The sequence below is a fragment of the Dreissena polymorpha genome, chromosome 1, assembly GCF_020536995.1.
Source record: "Dreissena polymorpha isolate Duluth1 chromosome 1, UMN_Dpol_1.0, whole genome shotgun sequence".
Taxonomy (NCBI): domain Eukaryota; kingdom Metazoa; phylum Mollusca; class Bivalvia; order Myida; family Dreissenidae; genus Dreissena; species Dreissena polymorpha.
Genome location: NC_068355.1, coordinates 177,231,126 through 177,257,223, shown reverse-complemented (window position 1 = coordinate 177,257,223; position 26,098 = coordinate 177,231,126). Strand labels below are relative to the sequence as shown.

The 26,098-nt window shown below is 37.2% G+C and overlaps 1 protein-coding gene and 1 long non-coding RNA gene across 2 annotated transcripts in view; both read right to left on the bottom strand.

The window, feature by feature from the left end:
* Positions 1-20,826, bottom strand: part of LOC127862791 (uncharacterized) — a 32,865-nt gene extending 12,039 nt beyond the window's left edge. Inside the window, exons 1-9 of the long non-coding RNA XR_008040800.1 lie at positions 20,715-20,826; positions 19,474-19,539; positions 18,042-18,204; positions 16,105-17,054; positions 11,342-11,866; positions 6,547-8,564; positions 3,266-5,278; positions 1,834-2,043; positions 1,223-1,334 (exon numbers count right to left, since the gene is read on the bottom strand). This is a non-coding gene — a long non-coding RNA (uncharacterized LOC127862791). The remainder of the gene's footprint in view (positions 1-1,222; positions 1,335-1,833; positions 2,044-3,265; positions 5,279-6,546; positions 8,565-11,341; positions 11,867-16,104; positions 17,055-18,041; positions 18,205-19,473; positions 19,540-20,714) is intronic.
* A 103-nt stretch (positions 20,827-20,929) lies between these two features.
* Positions 20,930-26,098, bottom strand: part of LOC127864616 (uncharacterized) — a 45,476-nt gene continuing 40,307 nt past the window's right edge. The window contains exons 2-3 of the mRNA XM_052404424.1: positions 22,267-23,237; positions 20,930-21,027 (exon numbers count right to left, since the gene is read on the bottom strand). Coding sequence (XP_052260384.1) covers positions 20,930-21,027; positions 22,267-23,237 — 1,069 coding nt within the window. The remainder of the gene's footprint in view (positions 21,028-22,266; positions 23,238-26,098) is intronic.

The window sequence follows — 26,098 nt, the reverse complement described above, 5'->3', positions numbered from 1 at the left end:
CTTTTTAAGACTTTATAAGCATTTCATTAAAATTGTCAAGTATCAGAATGCGGGTTCAACCCGGCAACACACTTGATACTCTCTCATAAAGCCATTCATTAACTTAAAAACAAACAAACTAGAGCTTGGTCACAGACGTGACAAATTCCCCCACATGAAGAGGGGATGAAAGATACTTGAAATAGGGAAAACCATGCTGAATGTGTAAAACGCACCCGTGACTCCTTGACCCGGAATGGCCCATGTTCGAACATGGCCTAAAGGTCATCTACATTAAGTTTCCGACCAAGTTTGTTGAAGAGGGGATGATAAGTACTTGAAAAAGAGAACAAACACCATACTGAATGTGTAAAAGGCATTAAGTGACCCCGTGACCTAGTTTGTTTTCCCCGGAATTGCCAATGTTTAATCATGGCCTAGAGATCATCTATATTAAACTTCTGACCAAGTTTGATGAAGATCGGAAGTAAACTTCGTCAATAAGAGACCGAGAGCGGACACCATGCTCAATGCATTAAATGCACTAAGTGACCCCATGACCTAGGTTTTGGCCTGGCATGGCCCATGTTCAAACTTGGCCTAGAGATCATCTAAATAAAACTTCAAACTAAGTTTGGTGAAGATTGGATGAAAATTACTTGAATCAAAGAGCTGACAACATGCTGAATGTTTAAAACGCACTGACACCGTGACCTATGATTTGACCCAGCATGACCCATATTTAAACACTTAATCAAACCGACAGACAGACAGACAGACCGACAGAAATGTTCACCCCTAAACTAAAAGCTACAAACATCACTGATCCCTCTTCGTAATTCAATGTTAGTTTTAAAACCATATTTACAGTTAATATGGAACCTGATTTTGTCAAGATTTAAAGAGTCAAATATGTTGGTACCTGCTGATAAATTGTTTCATGTTATTGTTGTTGTGGTTTTGAGTTTTAATGTAACTATAGATGTTAAATTTAAAATGCAAATTCGAGGGTTTAGCTTGAAACTTTTGCATTTTCTACACATTTCTATATTAGATACAGTAGTTTGTGGCTGAACCCACTAAGATAAGATAAACTGGTCAATTAATTGAAGAGCAGAAACCCCAGTTTGTATTGAATTTTACCTATTGGGTATTTGTGAAAGCAAAAGGTTCAGGCTATTACGACTGGGTCTCCTGAATGCTTTGTCAAAGTGAACTCATTTGCAACAGCAGGGTTACTTACCTATTGAGATGCAGAGTTTGATAATGTGGACATCGCTACTGGGCTTGAACTTGTGAGTATAAGACCTTTTGGAACAGATAGAAAGACCTTAGGGCATCCCAGGAATGTGTCCCTGTAAACAAAATAATTTAATTGCATTCTGAAATGGCATCAATTATATAAGCAGCCAATCAATGTTGCTTGAGTAAAAAAATATTTAAGAAATATATTATGTTTGAAGGATCTTGATACAAATGGGATAAAAACTAAACACTTGATACAAACATAGCCTTCTATGACTTGTACAGTTGATACAAACATTTTGTGTCCCTCTGGAACAAATATTTATTAAGTTACGTGCAACACTAAAAAGGTGGGACGGACATAAGGAAGGATGAAAGGAAGGACGGGGAGAATTACAGACAAGGACACATGTGTATGCCCCCCACTGAGCCCTTTCAAGGCAATACCAATGGCGGCTATAATAAATATTTAACGCTTACATAAATGATTTGTTTAAGTTAGCAGCCAGGATAGAGTTATATCAATATTAAACACACCCAAACTGTTTATATTGAAATTTTGAGTGAAACACTGCACATTATAAATAATTAATTACATTACCAACCTACCTAATTGACGAGGATATCTTGGCCCCTGGCCAAGAAAGTATGAAGCCCCAGGTTCAGTGTGGCTCCACCCTGCGGGTAGGACTAGTTGAGCATTGGCCCCAAGGTCCTGGGCCAGGAAGTGTCACTGGGCCCTGGGCCCAGCTAACCAGACAGCCTGTTGTTCAGCTAGGTACCGATCTATGATTGCATGGGTTCCTGTAGGAACAGGCTCTAAAAACAAAATACAGAAATTTAAATAAATATTGAAAATAAATGAAGAAAATAATTTTGAAATGAGCTGAAGGCTTTTACATAATTATTTTTCTAAAATTAAATATAATTTAACAACTCTATTAAAGCAGATTTTTCTGCAACGATAAACTTTTGGTTCAGGGGCTGAATTTCGGTCGAAAATATACAAAACTTAATGCCCTGACCTTCTATGATTAAAATTGATATCAGATCAAGTGCTATTTGCATTTTATTTACTAAGTGTGATCAATTTAAAAGCACATAATTCCCATTTGATGCTAGGAACTTTTCAGGCACATAAAATACTGATGTTAAGTGTAGTATACGAGCCTCATTCTGGGAAAATAGGGCTTAATGTATGTGCAGTCTGCACAGGCTAATCTGGGATGACACTTTTATAGGACTTAATGCATGTGCAGTCTGCACAGACTAATCTGGGATGACACTTTAATAGGGCTTAGTGTATGTGCAGTCTGCACAGGCTAATCTGAGAAGACACTTTAATAGGACTTAATGTATGTGCAGTCTGCACAGGCTAATATGGGATGACACTTTAATAGGACTTAATGTATGTGCAGTCTGCACAGTACAATATGGGATGACACTTTAATAGGACTTAATGTATGTGCAGTCTGCACAGGCTAATCTGGGATGACACTTTTATAGGACTTAATGTATGTGCAGTCTGCACAGTATAATATGGGATGACACTTTAATAGGACTTAATGTATGTGCAGACTGCACAGGCTAATATGGGATGACACTTTAATAGGACTTAATGTATGTGCAGTCTGCACAGTATAATATGGGATGACACTTTAATAGGACTTAATGTATGTGCAGTCTGCACAGGCTAATCTGGGATGACACTTTTATAGGACTTAATGCATGTGCAGTCTGCACAGGCTAATCTGGGATGACACTTTGATAGGGCTTAGTGTATGTGCAGTCTGCACAGGCTAATCTGAGATGACACTTTAATAGGACTTAATGTATGTGCAGTCTGCACAGGCTAATATGGGATGACACTTTAATATGACTTAATGTATGTGAAGTCTGCACAGGCTAATCTGGAATGACACTTTAAAAGGACTTAATGTATGTGCAGTCTGCACAAGCTAATCTGGGATGACACTTAAATAGGACTTAATGTATGTGCAGTCTGCACAGTATAATATGGGATGACACTTTAAGCACATACATGAAACCCCATATCCCAGATGAAGGCTCTTATACTAATTGTTGTTCTTGTTGCTGCTTCTGCTGCGACCAGGCCAAAGACAGAGATGAAGCCCCGACGCCAAATTGCCATCCCAAAGCCTGAAATTCCTGACAACAACTGTTGTTGAATTGCGTCAATCGCAGACAGCTAATCTGGAGTAAGGCTCATATTATTGGAAAGCAACATATCCAGGTCAGTCACATTAACAGACGAGTCACGCAGAGCCTGCTCTCTGTTGGATCAGATCGTTTCAGTTTGAGCGACTCGTTCGGAACAATGTGTCGATGCCAAGTTACGCTGTTGGAAGCGTTGATGTAGCCAACTTGGGAGATGTTTATAAGAGGCTTTCTACATGTAGGCTGATGCAAGACAAAGTGAATTTCTTTACTTAGTTGTTGTACTTGTGCCCAAACTAGGTCAGAATTGTCTTGGACTTTCACTTAAACGACGTTTGTTTTGTTGTCTAATAATGTTTGCTAAAAAGGAAATGACAAGCAAACTTAACCCTAATTTTTTTCGTGACAAATGAATATGCACTGTAACAAATTACTTTACACACCTGTTTTTTTAATGCCAAACATTTCATCTATTATTGATATTAAGGATATCGTAATTAGAACTCAGAATAGCAATGTATCAATATGTTACGAGCACAAACTTTTAATTGAAATTTTGGTGTTTTAAACCGCAAAACATTCATGGTAAAGTACACTGTGTTGCAAGGTGTGATATTGCAAAGGGCTGAGTTTGAGTTTTGATAAACTTCAGGTTGAGAGTTGAAAGGATTACTGGACCACACAACACAACTGCTGTCATTTTTCAAAGTCTTCTTTTGCATCGCTTCAATGCGAGGACCTTTGGGCTCTGAGTGGGAAGTGCTCATAACAAAACCAGACGTGTTCACTCTTAGCAACTTGTTAACAATAATAGGCAAAATTCCATCTGATGCACACCCCATGGATGTATTGTGCTCTGAGTGTTCACAACCAAGTCATTACTGCCTTTTTTGTCAGCATGGAAGTATCGTGCTCAAGGTGTACACAACCAAGTCATTACTGCCTTTCTTTGTCAGCATGGATGTATCGTGCTCTGGGTGTTCACAACCAAGTCATTACTGCCTTTTTTTGTCAGCATGGATGTAGCGTGCTCAAGATGTTCACAACCAAGTCATTACTGCCTTTTTTGTAAGCATGGATGTAGCGTGCTCTGGGTTTTCACAACCAAGTCATTACTGCCTTTCTGTGTCAGCATGGATGTATCGTGCTCGACGTGTTCACAACCAAGTCATTACTGCCTTTCTGTGTCAGCATGGATGTATCGGGCTCTGGGTGTTCACAACCAAGTCATTACCGTCTTTCTGTGTCAGCATGGATGTATCGTGCTCTGGGTATTCACAACCAAGTCATTACTGCCTTTCTTTGTCAGTAACATTGCAAAAAGTCCGTTCTATTGATATTTTTGCCGCTGAGAGGACAATCTGGGGAAGTCCGTAACCCCACTGTCGTCCAAACTATTAACAGCAGAAGTATCCCACTAGGAGAGCTTACGATTTTGTTGTTCCTTGATTTTCTCCCGTTCAACTTATGTTTGTCCCATAAAGATTGGAACAAGTTATTACACTTTTATTCTTCATGGTATTTGTTGTGATGTCTAACAGCAGCAACTGACTGTTAGCGTTACCATAACTACTGCTATAACTTTTCTTGTCTGTAAAACTCGTCCCTCTCAGGCCCACGCGGAACTCTAGCTTAACAAAACTACCCAGGCTTATGTGTGGACAAGTTGACGTGGGCATTGCATTTGTTCAGAACAGAATCATGCTCAGAATTTCCTGCAGAACGGAGTTGTTCAACGATGCTGAATTTTTTAGTCAGGAGGTCAAGAGGGAGAAGTTAGAAGTCAGGGGAGGGGAAGGGTCATTCTGGACTGGGGCTCCTGCAGGCGGGACTCGTGCGGTTGCTGGGCCAACTCAATATCAATGCTGGTGCTCTGCTGAAAACAACAACACAGTGGGTGATAGGAACTTGTAACAAATTATATTATTATCTATAGCAAACTATGCCTCTTGACAGGTTGTGAAGGTTTTGAACAGCATGAATTTCAAATGTATTTTATTGGTTCCTTGTCCTTAATAGCATGAAAATAAATACAATTAAGTCATTTTGTATTAAAACAAGAAAAGTGTTGGCTAATGCTATACTTATCTGTACATTTATATCTATTATCTTTACTCCATTTTCAGAGATGTATTTTCATAAGCCAATATGCGTATCACTAATGTTAGAAAGTGTTGTCCCAGATTAGCATGTGAAATTCACATAAGCTAATAAGGGAGGGTACTTTCTGACTAGACTGGGTTTTCATAAAGAGGATTATTTGTTCAATGAAAAATACCTTTAAGAGGAAAGTGTTGTCCATGATTAGCCTGTGTGAACTGCACAGGCTTATCTGTGACAACAATTTAAGCACATGCATTAGGCCCCATTTTTCCACATCACAGCTTATTTATCTATTAGCCAATTTTTTGCTGCATAACAAAAAGAAGGAAAACCATATGGTTAAACATTTATTTTTTTTGTACTTATTCTATTAATCAGGTCAACACTGCACCAAGGCCTTTTTTCAAGACACTAGGCATAAATGGGTTAATAGTCCTTGTAAATTTAACTTAAATGGGAAATTTGTTAGCTTTTGGGGTAATACCGTGAATTCTTTTTCTCAGCAAAGTAAGAAAATAGATATGTTTACGAGCACCTGTGGAAACATGTAAACTTCCTCACTCCAGGACCACGGAAAACAATAACTGACTGTCTTACCCCAAAAGCAAACAAATTTTCCGTTTATTTATTGCTTTTGAATATTCTCAATAATGGCATCAGTTATATTAGAAGTCAATCAATGTTGTTTGATTAAAACAATATTTAAGAAATAAAGTATGTTTGATGGATCTTCATACAAATGAGATATAAACTAAACACTTGATACAAACATTATATGTCCCTTTGGGACTTAAATAAGGATGAAAGGAAGGACAGGGAGAATTACAGACAAGGACAAATTTGTATGCTCCCACTCCCACCAAGCCCTTTCAAGGCAATACAAATGGCAGCTATTATAAATAGTTTACAATAACATAAATGATTTGTTTTAGTTAGCAGTAAGAATATAGTTTTATTAATATTAAACACACAAACTATTTTCATTGACATTTGGAGTAAAACACTACACATTATACATGGTAAATTACATTACCAACATACCTTAATGACGAGGTAGTCTTGGCCCCTGGCCAAGAAAGTATGGAGCCCCGGATTCAGAGTGGCTTCATCCTGTGGGTAGTACTATTTGAACATTTGTCCAAAGGTCCTGGACCAGGAGGAACAGGCTCTTAAAACAAAATGCAGGAATTAAATTAAATATTGAAAATAAATGAAGAAAATAATATTTAAATGTGCTGAATGCATTTAAATATTTTTTTACTCAAATTAAAGAGAATTCAACAATTTGATTTAAGCAGATATTTTAATTATGCAAGGAGAAACTTTTGGTTCAGGGTTTGAATTTTGGCCCAAAAATAGACAAAACTATGTTCTGACCTTCTATGACTAAAACTGATATCAGATCAACTTTTATTTATTATTTATTTTCCAAGTTTGATAAATTTAAAAACGTGAATTCACATTTGATGTTAGGAGCTTTTCTTCAATCAGGCAGAAAAAGGACTGACGTTAAGTGAACTATATGAGCCTCATTCTTGGAAAATAGGTCTTGATGTATGTGCAGTCTGCACAGGCTAATCTGGGATGACACTTTAATAGGACTTAATGTATGTGCAGTCTGCACAGGCTAATCTGGGATGACACTTTAATAGGACGTAATGTATGTGCAGTCTGCACAGGCTAATCTGAGATGACACTTTAATAGGACTTAATGTATGTGCAATCTGCACAGGCTAATCTGGGATGACACTTTAATAGGACTTAATGTATGTGCAATCTGCACAGGCTAATCTGGGATGACACTTTAATAGGACTTGATGTATGTGCAATCTGCACAGGCTAATCTGGGATGACACTTTAATAGGGCTTAATGTATGTGCAGTCTGCACAGGATATTATGGGATGACACTTAAATAGGACTTGATGTATGTGCAGTCTGCACAGGATATTCTGGGATGACACTTAAATAGGACTTGATGTTTGTGAAGTCTGCACAGGATATTCTGGGATGACACTTTAATAGGACTTAATGTATGTGCAGCCTGCACAGGCTAATCTGGGATGACACTTTAATAGGACTTAATGTATGTGCAGTCTGCAGAGGCTTATTATGGGATGACACTTTAATAGGACTTAATGTATGTGCAGTCTGCACAGGCTAATCTGGGATGACACTTTAATAGGGCTTAATGTATGTGAAGTCTGCACAGGCTAGTCTTGGATGACACTTTAATAGGACTTTATGTATGTGCAGTCTGCACAGGCTAATCTGGGATGACACTTTAATAGGGCTTAATGTATGTGAAGTCTGCACAGGCTAATATGGGATGACACATTAATAGGGCTTAGTGTATGTGAAGTCTGCACAGGCTAGTCTTGGATGACACTTTAAAAGGACTTTATGTATGTGAAATCTGCACAGGATATTCTGGGATGACATCTTAATAGGACTTGATGTATGTGCAATCTGCACAGGCTAATCTGAGATGACGCTTTAATAGGACTTTATGTATGTGCAGTCTGCACAGGCTAATATGAGATGACACTTTAATAGGGCTTAATGTATGTGAAGTCTGCACAGGCTAGTCTTGGATGACACTTTAATAGGACTTTATGTATGTGCAGTCTGCACAGGCTAATCTGGGATGACACTTTAATAGGGCTTAATGTATGTGAAGTCTGCACAGGCTAGTCTTGGATGACACTTTAAAAGGACTTTATGTATGTGCAATCTGCACAGGATATTCTGGGATGACACTTTAAGCACATACATGAAGCCCAGTATCCCAGAACACCGCTAAGATACTACTTATTGTTCTTATTGCTGCTGCTGCTTTGACCGGGCCATAGACAGAGATGGAGCGAGTCCCAACGCCAAAGTTGTCTCCTCAAACCCGGGAATTCTCAACAACAACTGCTGTTAAATGGTGTCAATCGCATACTGGCATAAAGTTCACATTATTCGAGAGCAACTTATCGAGGTCAGTCGCAATAAGGAACAAGTCACGCAACGCCTGCTCTATCTGTTGGATCAGATAGTTTCTGTTTAAGCGACTCGTCTGGAACAATTTGTCGATTCACAGCATTAAATTGTTGCTAAGTAAAATCGATGCTGGGATGGCATTATTTAAAATTTTAACAAATTTCATATAAATATAACACAGATGTGTAGTATATATTTTTTGTCATTTTCCTCTCTGCTTTATTTGCACTGTTTGGTTTTGGAATTTCCGATTTACAAAAATGACTATAAGGTGGTATATTTATGCCCTGAGGGCATATTATATTTTTTCAGCAGTGCTCCCTTTAAAATGTAAGTTGGGATTGATACAACTGGATTTTTTGCTCACTTTTGGGGCAGATTTCCAATCTCAACAAGGGCTGTTTGTAAAACATGCATGCCCCCCCATATGGGCTCTCCGTTGTAGTGAGAGCCATTGTGTGAATATGTTTTTTGTCACTGTGACCTTGACCTTTGACCTAGTGACCTGAAAATCAATAGGGGTCATCTGCCAGTTATGATCAATGTACCTATGAAGTTTCATGATCCTAGCCATAAGCATTCTTGAGTTATCATCCGGACACCATTTTACTATTTCGGGTCACCGTGACCTTGACCTTTGACCTGGTGACCTGAAAATCAATAGGGGTCATCTGCGAGTCATGATCAATCTACCTATCAAGTTTCATGATCCTAGGAATAAGCGTTCTTCAGTTATCATCCGGAAACCATTTTACTATATCGGGTCATCGTGACCTTGACCTTTGACCTAGTGACCTGAAAATCAATAGGGGTCATCTGCGAGTCATGATCAATCTACCTATCAAGTTTCATGATCCTAGGCCTAAGCGTTCTTGAGTTATCATCCAGAATCCATTTTACTATTTCGGGTCACTGTGACTTTGACCTAGTGACCTCAAAATCAACAGGGGTCATCTGCGAGTCCTGATTAATCTACCTATCAAGTTTCATGATCCTAGGCCTAAGCGTTCTTGAGTTATCATCCGGAAACCATTTTACTATTGCGGGTCACTGTGACCTTGACCTTTGACCTAGTGACCTCAAAATCAACAGGAGTCATCTGCGAGTCCTGATTAATCTACCTATCAAGTTTCATGATCCTAGGCCTAAGCGTTCTTGAGTTATCATCCGGAAACCATTTTACTATTTCGGGTCACTGTGACCTTGACCTTTGACCTAGTGACCTGAAAATCAATAGGGGTCATCTGCGAGTCATGATCAATCTACCTATCAAGTTTCATGATCCTAGGCCTAAGCATTCTTGAGTTATCATCCGGAAACCATTTTACTATTTCGGGTCACCGTGACCTTGACCTTTGACCTAGTGACCTCAAAATCAATAGGGGTCATCTGCTAGTCATGATCAATGTATCTATGAAGTTTCATGATCCTAGGCCAAAGCGTTCTTGAGTGATCGTCTGACAACCACCTGGTGGACGGACCGACGGACCGACAGACCGACCTACAGACCGACGGATCGACAGACCGGACATGAGCAAAGCAATATACCCCCTCTTCTTCGAAGGGGGGCATAAAAAGTATACTGTAGTTTTTTTTCATTCAAATGTAGAGCCTTAAAGGGACCCATTCCTAATTGAAAAAAGTAAATATTTTCCCAAATTTGACCTAAAATCTCCCTATCGTACGTTTCTTTTGTTAAGAAAATTTTTAAAGTATATAATATATGTTTCATGAAGATATGCACCTCTAAAATTCATTAATGTTTATCTTGTTGGTTAATAATATTTGCAAAGAAGGAAAAATTTACGTTTGATACTATACAATTTTTAATGTGAAACTGTAGAATTTTTAATTTGAGACAATCTAATTTTTAATGTGACACTATGTTAGAGTATACCATGTTTAACACGAGTCAAGCAATTTTAAATGTGAAACTCTACAACTTTAAATGTAAAACATTTTCTAACTTTAAAGTTTAAGATTATCAACTGTATGGCATATCATAAGAATCAATAGATATGAGTTTAATACTGTCAGTGTATGAGTACTTGATCACACACGTTGTTTTCTATTGATTAGACAGACATTCAGAAATACAGATGGACGTCTATGGTTAATTCAGTATATGATACTCTATCTTGCTAACAGGGCCTTCATAATTGTACGTGTTAATATTGCATATTCTGCTTAAAACTATTCACTGTAAGTGATATTGAATCTATACTACCGTAATAAATCTAAGTTTTCAGACAGTTAAACAGAATAAAAATAAATGTTTGTCCAAAAATGTTGATATCAAACATACTCCAAAACTGCAGGTGTCTGAAAATATAGAAACAAAAAATAATGTGGTGAAAATTTAGAGAAACTTAAAATATTGCATGGACGATCAGATAATATAATGCAATATATAAAGCGACCTATGTATCAATGACTAATACAACATGATTGTTTAATACCATGCCAAAGCTATGCCACCTTAACCCTTAACCACCTACAATGATAAAGAACAAAAAGTAAAAACATTAAACATACTGCTTACTTCATACGATATCAGTTAAAAGGCTGTTCGGTGTAGACATTTTCCATTACAGGTAAACACAGTTATATACCAATTCACGCAAAATGTAAAAACGGGGCATAATGCATGTGGCTAGTGCTGTCCCAGATATGCCTGTGCAGTCTGTACATCTTTTCAGTTATGATATTTCTGCTTTTATGGAATATTTTGTTAAAGGTTTATTCAGAAAGGGTTGCCTCTGATTTGCCTGAGCAAACTTTACATGATTTTCTGGGACAACACTATCCTCATGCATTAAGCCCTATTTTCCAAGAGCGAGGCGGAACTACTACCTGTTGTTGTTGTTAATGTTGCTGCTGCTTTGAATGGGATACAGACAGAGATGATGCAAGTCCAGATGCCAAATTCAACAAACCCAAAATCGGGTATGTCAGTAAACAGCTGCTGCTAAATGGCGTCAATCACAGACTGCTCCTCAGGCGTCAGGTTCACATTATTTCAGAGCAACATATGGAGGTCAGTCACATTTACAGAAAGTCACTTAACGCCTGCTCTATCTGCTGTGTAATGACAAATCTTTTCCACTTCAGCAACTCGTCTGGAACAAGTTGTCCATGTCCAGCATTGAATCGTTGCTAAGCAACATCAACGATGGGATGAAAGTCGGACTCATCAAGGCTCTGCTGTTTGAAGTGTTGCTGTAGCCAACATTGGAGAAGATGTGGCGTGCTAGGCTGATGCAAGGCGTCTTGGTACTTAATTTCTTGAGCAAGTTGTAGTATTTGTTAAAGAAGGGGGCGCGGATTGCCATCAACATTTACTTCAACGAGGTTTGTCTTGTTGGCTAATACTGTTTGCTGAAAAGGAAAACTTAACATGTGAGATAAAAAACTTCAAATGTGAGACTGCATTACTTTTAAAGGGGCAGTCCAACAGATTGGTACATTGACATAATTAAAAAAAGTTGTTTCAGATTCACAAATTTTCTTTTTTCATGATATTTTTGAGGAAATAGTAATACTGACAATTAACAATGCTTTTAAATGTCCATCATATGCATCTTTTGATGATTTGAAGACGAATTATAAAGCGTCGTGCGACGCGAAACGGTTGAATAATTTGGAAAGTTCTGTAACAGTTGTTGTAGTTATATTTTGGGAAACTACGAGGATTGCTTATATAGGTAAATATACATCCGCTCTGAGCATAAACATGGATGGTCGAGTGGTCTAGGCGGGAGACTTTTAACTCCAGGACTCCAGGGGTCAGTTGTTGGAGCCCTGTTGAGGGTTTTTTTTTTTGCCCCACCACTATAGTGGAGGACATATTGTCTTTGCCCTGTCTGTTGGTCTGTCTGTTGGTCTGTTGGTTTGCTCCAACTTTAACATTTGCCATACCTTTTGCAATAATAAAAGATAGCAACTTCATATTTGGCCTGCATGTGTATCACAGAGAGCTGCACATTTTGAGTTGTAAAAGATCAAGGTCAAGGTCATCCTTTAAGGTCAAAGGTCAAATATATGTCACTTTAGAAATATTGAAGCTAGCAACTTGATACTTGACATGCATGTGTTTCTCATTGAGCTGCACATTTTGAGTGGTGAAAGGTCAAGGTCATCCTTTAAGGTCAAAGGTCATATATATGAGGACATGTTTTTCTTTTATAAAGTTGTATACTTGTGTGTTTTTTCTGGAGATATTTGGGTCAAATGTTTAAATTTATCAACATAAAGCATTTAATGACATGCTTCATTCAATACATGCCAAAATCTCTTGGATGACCCCTTTAATATGAGATTGAGCAATACAACTTTAAATGTGACACTACACAACTTAAAATGTTAGACTGTACCCCTTTAAAAGTGAACATATACAACTTTACATTTGAGACTATAACAACTTTAAATGTGTGACTAAACAAATTAAAATGTTACACTGTACACCTTTAAAGGTGAAACTATACAAGTTTAAATGTGAGACTATACAATGTTAAATGTGATACTTTTTTCAACTTTAAATGTGAGACTATACAACTGTATAGCATATCTTATGAAACAAATAGATGTGAGTTGAATACTGTAAGTGGATGAGTACTTGATCACACACGTTTGGCTATGGATTAGACACAGATACAGAAATACAGATGGATGTCTGTGGTGAATTCAGTGTACCACATTCTATCTTGCTACCTTGCTACAGGGGACTTTTATACTTTTAATAGTCATTATTGCCTATTCTGGTTAAAACTATGCAATATAAGTGATATTGTAAAGATACAACATGTAGTTATACAGTGTATCTACATTATATGCCATCTTTTTGTAGGACACACCTTAGATTTAAAGTTTCACTTCTAGTGTTGAAATTGTGTGCATTGGGATATAAAAGCAATATAGCACCATTGTTTCTCGCAAACATCTGGGCTCTGATTTAAACTATAATCAAATCCAATTACAATCCAAAAGCTGTATGAAAAACATTGACTTCACTAAGGTACAATAGTAATGATTAGCGTTAATTGTTTACATCTGTATTATCCGTTGTGTGTGTTTTCAGGGGTGTTGCAGCCAAATTGCGGATCTGGATCAAAGACAATAACGCTTTATGCTCAACAACTGACTGATATACATTCTGAATTTTAATTACAAAGAAATAAAACAAGTATTAATGTGTGTTTGATTGTTTGCGTTTACGTACATTTACTATTATCTAATGTTTGTGTATCAATTCAAATTTGTTTAATTCATTGACATTATTGTCTGATATACATGTAGTTAAACATTCTGTAATAAATTGCCATAAATTATATTCAATTATAGGATATATATTCAGGGATCATATTTTTTTCGGTTTTGTCGGTCCTAGACCGATTGGGGTCATGAAAGACCGATTGAAAATCCCAAACAGTCGGTCCGATTCTGTTTGCTATTAAATATCCCATGTCATGAAATCGATTACACAGTGTACTTGCTAACACACCCTAATGACATTCTTATCTCGATTAGATGTGATAAACCATTCGCTGCAGTCTCTAAACCGGTCAGGGCCGGTTTATTGCACGTCAGACCAAGAATCAAAAACTTGTGAACAGCGGATTAAAGACGCATCCGAAAAGACGCGTCTGAATGCACGCGCTGTAACTAAACGAAACATGCCAATACATTTTCCACCAGCGTAATTATCGGGTAATATAATTATGAATGAAAGTCGCGGATCTGATCGACAGAACAGCCGAAAGTTATTTTTATGGGCGGAACTTCACATAAAATAGTACACAAGAAAAATAATATACATTGAATAAATCTTTAGTAAAACCGTGTTAGAATAGAAATAATTCGTGTACTTTTTACTTTGTTGTTGAATAACTCACGACCGGAAAATTAGATGCGTGGTTTCAAATGCTTCGCTCTCGTGATTATATCCCTACGCATCTAAACAATCGGACGTGGGTTATTTGACAACAAATTATTTCTTAATTATTTCATTTGTTGTTGTCAGTAGCCAACCTACGCACAGACATTTGTTTGGTTCAGTTCATGTTTGTAAGATATTATCGAGTCGACAACAATTTAAAACATCGGTATATACTTACACAGGTTAATAATATCGACAACGATGAAAAAAGTCTGATAAAACAGCACACGAAACAACAATGAAATACCAAATGCTAAAACCAGTTAAGAAAACTGGTTTCGTTTTTTTAAAAAATGCCTAAGGGAATTTTACTTGTACATGTATTATACCACCTTCATGAATGGCAAAATCAATGGTATATATTTTAACGTAATTTGTCATGATTTCGGATACACATTTTCTGATACTTTTCCCCAATTATATCCGGACCGATTGATGTTGCGGGAAAATATGATCCCTGTATATATTAATATTAGAACAAGGGACAAAATTGTCACAAAACCAGGTTTTCATTGTGAACAAAAATCTGATAAAGGGAGACAACTCAAACTGAACTTTTTAAATGAACAAACAAAATTAACCCCCTTTGTAAGTTTGTTTTAAAATAAATCTATTTTTAGTCGTGGCGACCTTGACATTGGAGATATTGACGTGATTCTTTCTTGCGACACACCGTCCCATGATGGTGAACAAATGTGCCAAATGATTTTAAAATCTCATAATGAATGACATAGTTATAGCCCAGACAAGCTCATTTATGGCTATTTTTTACCTTTGAACTCAAAGTGTGACCTTGACCTTGGAGATATTGATGTAATTGTTTCGCGCGACACACCGTCTAATGATGGTTAACAAATGTGCCAAATGATTTTAAAATCTCACAATGAACGACAAAGTAATGGCCCGGACAAGCTTGTTCCGCCTGCCCGCCAGCCCGCCAGCCAGCCAGCCAGCCAGCCAGCCAGCCAGCCAGCCCGCCCGCATTCGCCAATCTAATAACCATTTTTTTCCTTCGGAAAACCTGGTTAAAAATGGTATGTAAACAGTTATTCAGTCCCACCAATCAGCTTCATTCATAACAATGAACTTGTTAATGGCATACAGTAAGGAAGGGCTAGTAACGACAGTGACCAATAACACAAAAAAATTAACCTGATAATAAAAGACTAGTGAATTTACATGTGCTAAACATGGTCTACCTCTTGCAAGTTACTCTCAAGGGTTTGCCCATTTTTCCCACCGCAATTTATCGCGGAAATGTACTAAAAACAAACTGGGTATTTACTGACACAATTTTGTTAATTTTGTTTAATCATAAATTAATAAATTGAAGTGCTGATGAAATAGTCATTTTTCTTAAACACACAATTTCGAGCTGACGAAAATAAATGGTTTCACAGTTTTTGTGAAATAAACAACATAAACAATTTTTAAAACATCTATAACTTCAAAATAGTAATAACTTAGTGAAATAAGAATATTAAGCGAGTAATTCTTCTAAAAGACTTAGACATGCGCTAGAACTAGGGGCTAGCTCTGTGAAAAGTGTCCTTTTTTATGGCAAACTGTCAATTGGGAATTTTAACCAGTAATTATGTTAAAATATAGATGTTTTGAGATTAGAAATGGAACTGAATAATCAGCCCTAATTTTCAATATAAATAAAACTGTATGGTCTCACCTGAGGCTGAAGAAGGTGAGATGACATGCTTGCCTCGCTGATATTGCTGAGGGCCGAGTTTGAGTTCTACCTAATGTCGGGTTGAGAGTCAAAGGGCATACTGGACCACACAACAAAACTGCTGTTCTACCTTATGTCAGGTTGAGAGTCAAAGTGCATACTGGACCAAACAACAAAACTGCTAGCCTCGCTGATATTGCTGAGGGCCGAGTTTGAGTTCTACCTTATGTCGGGTTGAGAGTCAAAGGGCATACTTGACCACACAACAAAACTGCTGTCATTTTTCAAGCTTTATCTAGTGTCTATTCAATGCGAGGCCGTTTTGTCTTGGAGTGTGAAGTGCTTGTAACAACCCTGATGGATGCACCTTAAGCACCTTGTTAATGATGATGGGCAGAATTTGCGCCTGAACCACACTCGATGTATTCATCATGCTATGAGTGTTCATAACAAAGTTTTTTTGTCAGCAACTGCGTAAAAAGCACGTTCGTTTTGAACATTTTGGACGCATTAGAGGACAAATCAGGATGGTCCATTATGCTTCTACTATTGAAATCAGAAGTAGCCCCTGTGGATAGCTAATGCTTCCAATTTTCACTCTTTAACTGTTTCTTGATTTTCTCCCATTATTCGCTGTTGCTCTGTTAGTCCCACAAAGCATGTAACAAGGTTTCCAACTTTTTATTTTTCGGCTCTGGAGCTTAACAAACTACTCAGACTCGAGTGCTGATCGATCGACACAGAGACGGCAGTTGTTGACAACAGCTTGTGAAAACTCAACTTGCTCAGACATTCCAGCAGAATGGTATTGTTCAAAGAAGCTTTGAGGCAGGAGGTCAAAGGGGTGGAGCGATGGGTCATGGGAGGGGAAGGGTTGTCCTGGACTGAGGCTCCTGGGGGTCCGACTGGTGCTGTTGCCACGTCAACTCGATAACAATGCTCATGCTCACCTGAAATCAACAGCACCATGTGTGATATGAAACATTAACAAAAAAGTTCATAGAACACTCTATAACAAACTATGCCTCTTTATTGGAAAGGATGTGAAGGTTTTCAACAGATACATTTCATTCTCATCAATTTTTAATCAGGCATTGCATTGGTTCCTTGCCCAAAAAAGCATGACAATTTGTTCAATCCAATCATTTCGTATTAAAACATTTAAAGTGTTGGTCAATGTTATATTAACCTGTAAATTCATAATAACGATTTTTTCCACAACTTGAAGAGATGTCATTTTGAAAACTAATATGCAGCTCATATTAATTGTTGTCGTCTCAAATAAGCATGTCAAGTCCACATAAGCTAATCAGGTAGGACACTTTCCCACTAGACTGGAGTTTTATAAAAAGGACAATTCCTTTCAACGAAAAATACCTTTGAAGAGGAAAGTGTTGTCCCTATTAGTCTGTGCACTTTGCAGACGAATATGGAATAACAATTCGAGTACATGCATTAAGCCCCAATTTCCCACAGCACGACTCATTTATTTGTGTTTGCCAGTTCTGTCCTGCATAACAACACAAATATTATGGAAAATGTAATGTTTTCTTATGGTACTTATTCAATTAATCACTTAGCTTTTAAAATGCCCCAAAGGTGTTTTATTTTAGATACATGTTTCAATAGACAAACATTTAAAAGTAAATCAACAAACAGTGGCAGACATAATTAGAAGGCAACTAAAAGGCAACAACTCACTGCTTGTGCAGATCTACAGTTATATCCCTTGTTAGTGTCAGCTTCATAAACTTAATAGCAATAAGGGCAACAACTCACTGCTTGTGCAGATCTACAGTTATATCCCTTGTTAGTGTCAGCTTCATAAACTTAATAACAACAAGGGCAACAACTCATTGTTGGTGCAGATCAAAAGTTCTCTCCCTTGTTAATGTCAGCTAAATTAATTAAACAGTAACTTCAGGTAAACAACTCACTGCTGTTGCAGATCTTCAGTTCTCTCCCTTCCAAGTGTCAGCTAAAATGTCTTTCATGATGTGATCTTAAGACATGGAACGACCGCATCATCCCCCCTCATCACTGGACTGTGATACGGCTGAGCCTTTTCATCAGACAGTCATCTTCTGTGCTGAGCAGTTGCTGTAATGTGGAGGAAACCAATATGAAAAATATGTTTTTGTCACTGTGACCTTGACCTTTGACCTAGTGTTTGTAATGCTTTATTTTATTCATTTTTTCGTTTCTTAGTCAGGTGTATTCCTTAGTTTTAATACAATCTTAATATTTATTGCTGAATATTATAATTAGTAAAAAATTGCCATTCTCCTAATCTGTGAACAAGTCCTAATACATGAATAGGTTCTCTTCATACATTTTTTATTGTACATACATTATTGCATTTTTTTCAAATAAATTTCGACTTAAGAACTCGAGCCTTGTTCTGGGAAAATTGGGCTTAATTCATGTGCATAAAGTGTCGTCCAATATAAGCCTGTGCTGTCCTCACAGGCTAACCTGGGACGACAATTTCAGCTAAGATTTGATTTTTGTTTAGAAGAAATTTCCTTTAAACAAAAATTCCACAAAAGCAGAAAATATTGTCCCTGAATTAATTTGAATGCATTAAGCCCCCTTTTCACAGAACAATGCTTAATTTGAATTCCATTTTGAAATTCTCTGTTACTCAGGTTTGGAAAGCCCCGATCTGAAGAAGGGTTTGCGTTATGGATTCTCAAGTAAAATAAGTCATTTTACCTTTTGTGAAATCGTATCAGTATTGTCCAATTCATCTTTATTATTCTTAATACGGAGGTACACAGTCAAATCATTATTTTTATTGGGACATTATTGTGTATTGATTGTAAGGCTTTACAGATCCACAAATTTAACACAAACACACTGACACAAATTCCTCATTTATTTGTCCAAACTGAGCAATCCACGCTTAACTACTGTGTCCACGAAAGTCTTTTCAACCAGGAAATTTCATGCAGACAAATATGAATGGTTTACAGTTTACAAACAATTAAAAAGGATAGTTTACCTTATGTAAATTCATACTGTTCTTTTCCACCTCATCTGTTTTGCATTCATAATACATAGGAAATAAACAAGCGTGCCTTTTCCTTGTACATTTATGGGCAAGTGAAACAGACCCATACGAATAGCGTTTTTCTTTTTTTAATAAGTGCCTTATGATTAATATATCTCAATTATATTTCAATTAAATCTAGAAAAGTATATTACTATCATACTATGATTTTATTTTCATAATTTGAAGTATTAGAAAGAGTTATATTATATTAGTTTTGCTGAAATCAATGAACTTTTCGCACAAAAAATGTCAAAATCGCATTTTTTTCCCAAAGTAGCCAAGAAAAGGCCTTTCAATTAAAACGTCTATTTTACCTTCTGCGTACTCAGGTCATTCTTGTCCACCACATCCTCATCATTGTTGTCCTGACTCAGCAGCCACTGGAAAATCAGAATAGATTGATGTATTTATTGTATTTATATTTAGGACTCACACATATTTATATAAATGTAATAAAAAATAAATAACAAATGTTCAACAACATAAAATACGACAAATTAATAAATCTCACATTTAACAAGGTCTGTTCGTAAAACATGCATGCCCCGATATGGGCTGTCAGTTGCGGTGGCAGCCATCATGTGAATACATTTTTTGGCACTGTAACCTTTAACCTAGTGACCTGAAAATCAATAGGGGTCATCTGCAAGTCATGATCAATGTACCAATGAAAATTCATGATCCTAGGCGTTAGCTTTCTTGAGTTATCATCCGGAAACCATTTTACTTTGTCAAGTCACCTTGACCTTTGACCTAGTGACCTGAAACTCAATAGGGGTCATCTGCGAGTCATGATCAATGTACCTATGAAGTTTCATGATCCTAGGCATAAGCGTTCTTGAGTTATCATCCGGAAACCATTTTTCTAAGTTGAGTCACCGTGACCTTGACCTTTGACCTAGTGACCTGAAAATCAATAGGGGTCATCTGCAAGTCATGATCAATGTACCTATTAAGTTTCATGATCCTAGACCTAAGCGTTCTTGAGTTATCATCCGGAAACCATCTGGTGGACGGACGGACATACGGACATATGTGCAAAACAATGTACCCCCTCTTCTTCGAAAGGGGGCATAAAAAGTGTTACCTATCTGTAAATATTGCGAAAAGTATTAATATATACTACTCGAAAGATTACTTAAACAATTTCATATTTTATAAATGAAAGTATTCATCCATTTACATTTCTTACATGGCATGGTATTTATAGAAATGAAAGTCTAAAAATAGCCCTAGTTGCTATGTACATGTGCATCTATATGTTAAAATTTCATGTGAAATGCTTTGTTTTTTCATGGAAAGTTTACAAGAACTAAAATTTAGGACCATAATGACAAAAACGTTATGACAACATAACATAATATGCATTACATCTTATGTTCCAACAAAAACATTCACATTGTATAATCAGATAACAATATGTGCACATAAATTATTTGTATCTTTAACTACACACACAATGTTGTATTGTAACATCACACACTACTATGTTCATATGCTTAACAACACATTGTCATTGAAATACTAATCACTAATTACAACAACTAATACATACATGTACACACTATTCCACTCTGAACACCAGGATGTTGTCGTCCTCCTGTCCCACAATGATGGATGATGTGGTGCTGCTGTAGCAGACTGACCGTGGCCACCTCACTCCATCCCTCTCCTTAGTAGCCAGCGTAGCCAGCTTACTCTCTCCCTCCCAGCCCACCTGTAGTACAGTGTCGGACATGTATCCACAGACCAGCACCTGGCCTGCAGGGGTCACATGTAGACCATATGGGCCACGTAGTGCTGGGTCTGAGTATGTAGCCAGGAGTGTGCCTTCCCTGGCCAGGGTGAGAAGCGTGTTCTGGTCCCATCTGATGATGTACAGCCTGTCTCCTGTGGGACTCACAGCACACTTGTATACTGCAAAACAGAGTAACATCAAGATATTGAATTACTGTCAATGTTAAATAATCTTATTAAACATACTGCAGTGATATTGTATTACGCATATGTTGCTATAAATAGGCCTTTACACATCTAAAATATATGCATACATTTCAATGATTCAATAGTTGAGCATGACAATAAACTTCAGTAGCAGAGCTATTCTGTTAGCGTTTGACATGTTTAAATGCGACTGGTGAGTTAGATATAAATTGAAGCAAATCAATTACACAGATGGAAACAATTACACATACAAAAACAATTGCACAGTTCAATCAACATGTTTCATGTTACTATGTGCAGCATAAATAGATTTCCCATGCATGTATACATATGATAACTATGTACTGAAATGAGTGAAATTGACCAAAGCAGACATTATTCATGTGCCGTGTTACATCGTTATTTGTGTTCTTCAAGTGTTTATAACAAGAAAAATAATATTCAAAACAAAAGTTATTGAAACTTTTCTAGCTAGTTTGTTACCAAACCAATTTCAACAGCAAAATGTTTAAATTACTGTACTACTATAATTACAATATAATTAATACATACATTTGAACGCTTCATAAAAGAATACAACCACAAGAGTACCTTTGTTATATGGTGTTATTAAATTGTTCAATCTATCAAACATATTGTACATGTACAATCATTTAAAAACCACAAAATTAAGACAGGGTCAGAAAGTGTCTCTTTCCCAGGAACTCAGTTTCTATTTATAGACATGTCATGTAGTGACAGTCAAAGTACTTCATTACTCATGTTAATAAATCAATATTTCTGAATCTTGTTTTGGCTACAATGTACTGTACATGTAGTATTCAAAGGGCACATATGAATTATAGGACAAAATTTTTATAATACATCAGCGGGTTTTCTGCTATGACATCTGAATTTTATTTTATTTTCATCTCACAAAGTATATAACTATAATTTATATGATTTAAAAAAAAAAGATAAAGGCCTTATGGGTCAATATCTGTTGATTAAAAAAATAAATCCCAATTCGGTTCATTTAGTCAATAAAAATTCCCAAATTTGTCATTGTATGGATTTAAAATAACACAATTTGACTAGACTCCTTTTCCCACAATGGCTAGAAAAATCCCTGTACATAATACTGTGTATAAATGTTATCAGGATGGATTCACCATGATTCTTACCTGTATTATAACCCAAAGCTTCATAGAGTCTGCAGATCAGTTTGCCATTCAGCGTGTATTTGTACAGTTCTTTACCAGAAATGACAAAAAGGTCTCCATTTTGATGGGCAATACTTCTACATTCATGTTGTAACTGAAACTTCCTGCCAGGAACAAGCTTTCCCTGGTTGACAGTAATAAACTGGACCTCATGTATGTTGCTAGCATTCACAGTCACAGCAACCTCACTCGGTGCGATCATACAAATGTCAAATGGCCAAGCATTCACATCCAAGTGACTCACCACCTGGTACTGCTGGTTCAGCACCTTGACATTCTTATTTGTCCAGTCTACAACCAGGACCTGTCCATCTGGAAGAACACATATGCCTGAGATATCACATGTAACTGAATCACTTGGTATTCTCACATTGTACCTAGACTTCCCCTGGACCTTAAACACCTTGCCTGACTTTCCAAGCAGAGTCAATGCCTGCTGTATTATATGCTTACATTTTATGCTGGCTATAAGGCAGAGCTCCTTATTATCTCCAATTTTCTGAACGATTTCAAGTAATTGCAACAAGTCATTGTGAAGACTGGTGCATTTATGAATAGAACTTGTAATTGACCCTTTTATGCTTATAACTTCATCTTTCATCTTATTTAGTTCCTTCACAGTAATATTATCAAATTCATTCAAGATAGAAAGAACACTCCAACACATTTCTTCTTTTAAATTTTTGTTTGATGTACCCACAGAACTATTACAACACTTATCTATATTAGTATTTAAATTGCCATGCAATTGTTCTATCATGACTGCCCCATGTTCCTTGTATGTTCTCTGCAATGACTGAACACTGGCCTCCTGATTTATCTGTAGGCTTTTGATTCCCCCCATGACAGTTTCCAGCTCCTCTGACAGTCCCTGTAGGTCTGTGGGCTGGGAGTTGGTCAGCTCCGAAATCGGGGTCATTTTACTGCACTTGCTGAAATAAATAATTAATACATGTTCATACCAAGGAATAGTCAGTAAAATAATGTAATGCTTCAAACAAGTATACAGTGTCAAATAACAAGAGCTGTCAGAGGACAGCGCGTTTGACTATTCGAGTGCTTGACAATATAACATAAGCCATCATGGGGAAATTGTTCATAATCAATAATTTATAAGATGAACTTTTACAAATAAAAAAAAGGAAAAAAACATTTATTTTTTTTTGGGGGGGGGATTGAGATAGGGTATAATGTGGGGTGTGGTCATTTATTAGACAATCTTTCAAAAATAAAAAAGGGGGTTGGGGGGGGGTAGGGGGGGTAGGGGGTGCGAGTATAATGTGGGGTGGGGTAATTTATTAGATGATGTTTAAAAAAAATGGGGGGAGGTTGGGGAGGGGGAAGGGATTCTCAGGGGGAGGGGTGTGGGGAATTGTTTGGATGGAATCCATTGTGGTATTCCAAGTGTTGTTTTGTCAAAGTAATAATAAAATGTGATCATAAATAAAGAAGTTATGGCAAATTAAGCAAAATTTTCAATTATCTAAGTGTAAAAGGGGCCATAATTATATAAAAATGCTTGATAAAGTGGTCTGCTCTTGTTTATAGGTTGGGGTCATGTTGGTAAACAAGTATGCAACATATAAAAGTAATATGTCAAAGGATATAGGAAATATTTGGGGTAGAACGTAAACTTGAACATATATTTATAAATAATATGCATATTCTAAGTATAAAAGGGGCAACAATTATGTAAAAATGCTTGATACAGTGGTCTGCTCTTGTTTATAGCTTGGGGTGATGTTGGTAAACAAGTATGAAAACAAGGGCTGTTTGTAAAACATGCATGCCCCCCATATGGGCTCTCCGTTGTAGTGACAGCCATTGTGTGAATATGTTTTTTGTCACTGTGACCTTGACCTTTGACCTAGTGACCTGAAAATCTATAGGGGTCATCTGCAAGTCATGATCAATGTACCTATGAAGTTTCATGATCCTAGCCATAAGCGTTCTTGAGTTATCATCCGGACACCATTTTACTATTTCGGGTCACCGTGACCTTGACCTTTGACCTAGTGACCTGAAAATCAATAGGGGTCATCTGCGAGTCATGATCAATCTACCTATCAAGTTTCATGATCCTAGGAATAAGCGTTCTTCAGTTATCATCCGGAAACCATTTTACTATTTCGGGTCATCTTGAGCTTGACCTTTGACCTTGTGACCTGAAAATCAATAGGGGTCATCTGCGAGTCATGATCAATCTACCTATCAAGTTTCATGATCCTAGGCCTAAGCGTTCTTGAGTTATCATCCGGAAACCATTTTACTATTTCGGGTCACTGTGACCTTGACCTTTGACCTAGTGACCTGAAAATCAATAGGGGTCATCTGCTAGTCATGATCAATCTACCTATCAAGTTCCATGATCCTAGGCCTAAGCGTTCTTAGTTATCATCCGGAAACCATTTTACTATTTCGGGTCACTGTGACCTTGACCTTTGACCTAGTGACCTGAAAATCAATAGGGGTCACCTGCGAATCATGATCAATCTACCTATCAAATTTCATGATCCTAGGCCTAAGCGTTCTTGAGTTATCATCCTGAAACCATTTTACTATTTCGGGTCACCGTGGCCTTGACCTTTGACCTAGTGACCTCAAAATCAATAGAGGTCATCTGCGAGTTATGACCAATGTACCTATGAAGTTTCATGATCCTAGGCCCAAGCGTTTTTGAGTTATTGTCTGACAACCACCTGGTGGACGGACCGACAGACCGACATGAGCAAAGCAATATACCCCCTCTTCTTCGAAGGGGGGCATAAATATATGAAAGCAATATGTCAAGGGACATTAAAAATATTCGGGGTAGTACACAAACTTTAACATTTGCTGCATATTATAAGTGGAAAAGGGGCCATAATTATGACAAAATGCTTGATAGAGTTGTCTGCTCTTGTTTATAGGTTGGGGTCATGATGATTAACAAGTATGCAATATGAAAGCAATATGTCATAAGGCACAATGAAAATATTTGGGGTAGTACAAAACTTTAACATTTGCACGCTAACGCTTACGCAGATGCTAATGCCGACGCCAATATATATTATTTGATATATAATAGTCGAGCTCAACACAATCATGGAAAATAAATGAATGCTTTTTTCATTGGCTTAATAGCTAGGGGTATATAGATTTGCACTCTTCCATCCATACGTGTGACTTTTCTGTCGTATATAACTCAATACGTATTCCTGAATTTTACGAGTACAGTAACCAGGCATGTGAGCTTGCGCACCTCTATATTTTCGTTCTGTTTTTTATTTCATTATCCGCACGCTTTTTGAAAAGCATGGGGATGTTGTGGTTATCTCCACCGTCCATCTGTCTGTCCGTCCTGGCCAATATCTCCTCCTACACTTAAGCACTAGAACCTTGAAACTAACACACATGGTAGCTATGAGCATATGTGCGACCCTGCACTATTTGGAATTTTGATCTGACCCATGGGTCAAAAGTTATGGGGGTTTGGGCGGGCGGGTCAGAGATTTTCACTCATTTTGTACGTTATTTTACATTAACTTATTCATTTCTGCACCTATTTACTTCAAATTGATACTGAACCTCTCTTTTCACAATACGGTCAATCTCAACTAATTGCATGGCCCCATTAACAACTCTGGGGCGCCCCGCCCACATAGACCACAGCCACGCCAAATTGCCTTTTACTATAATTTCTTCATTTCTACACTGATTCACTTCAAATTGAAACTGAAATTCTCTTATGACAATACGGTCAATCTCAACTATGCATGACAATACAGTCAATCTCAACTATGCATGGCCCCAT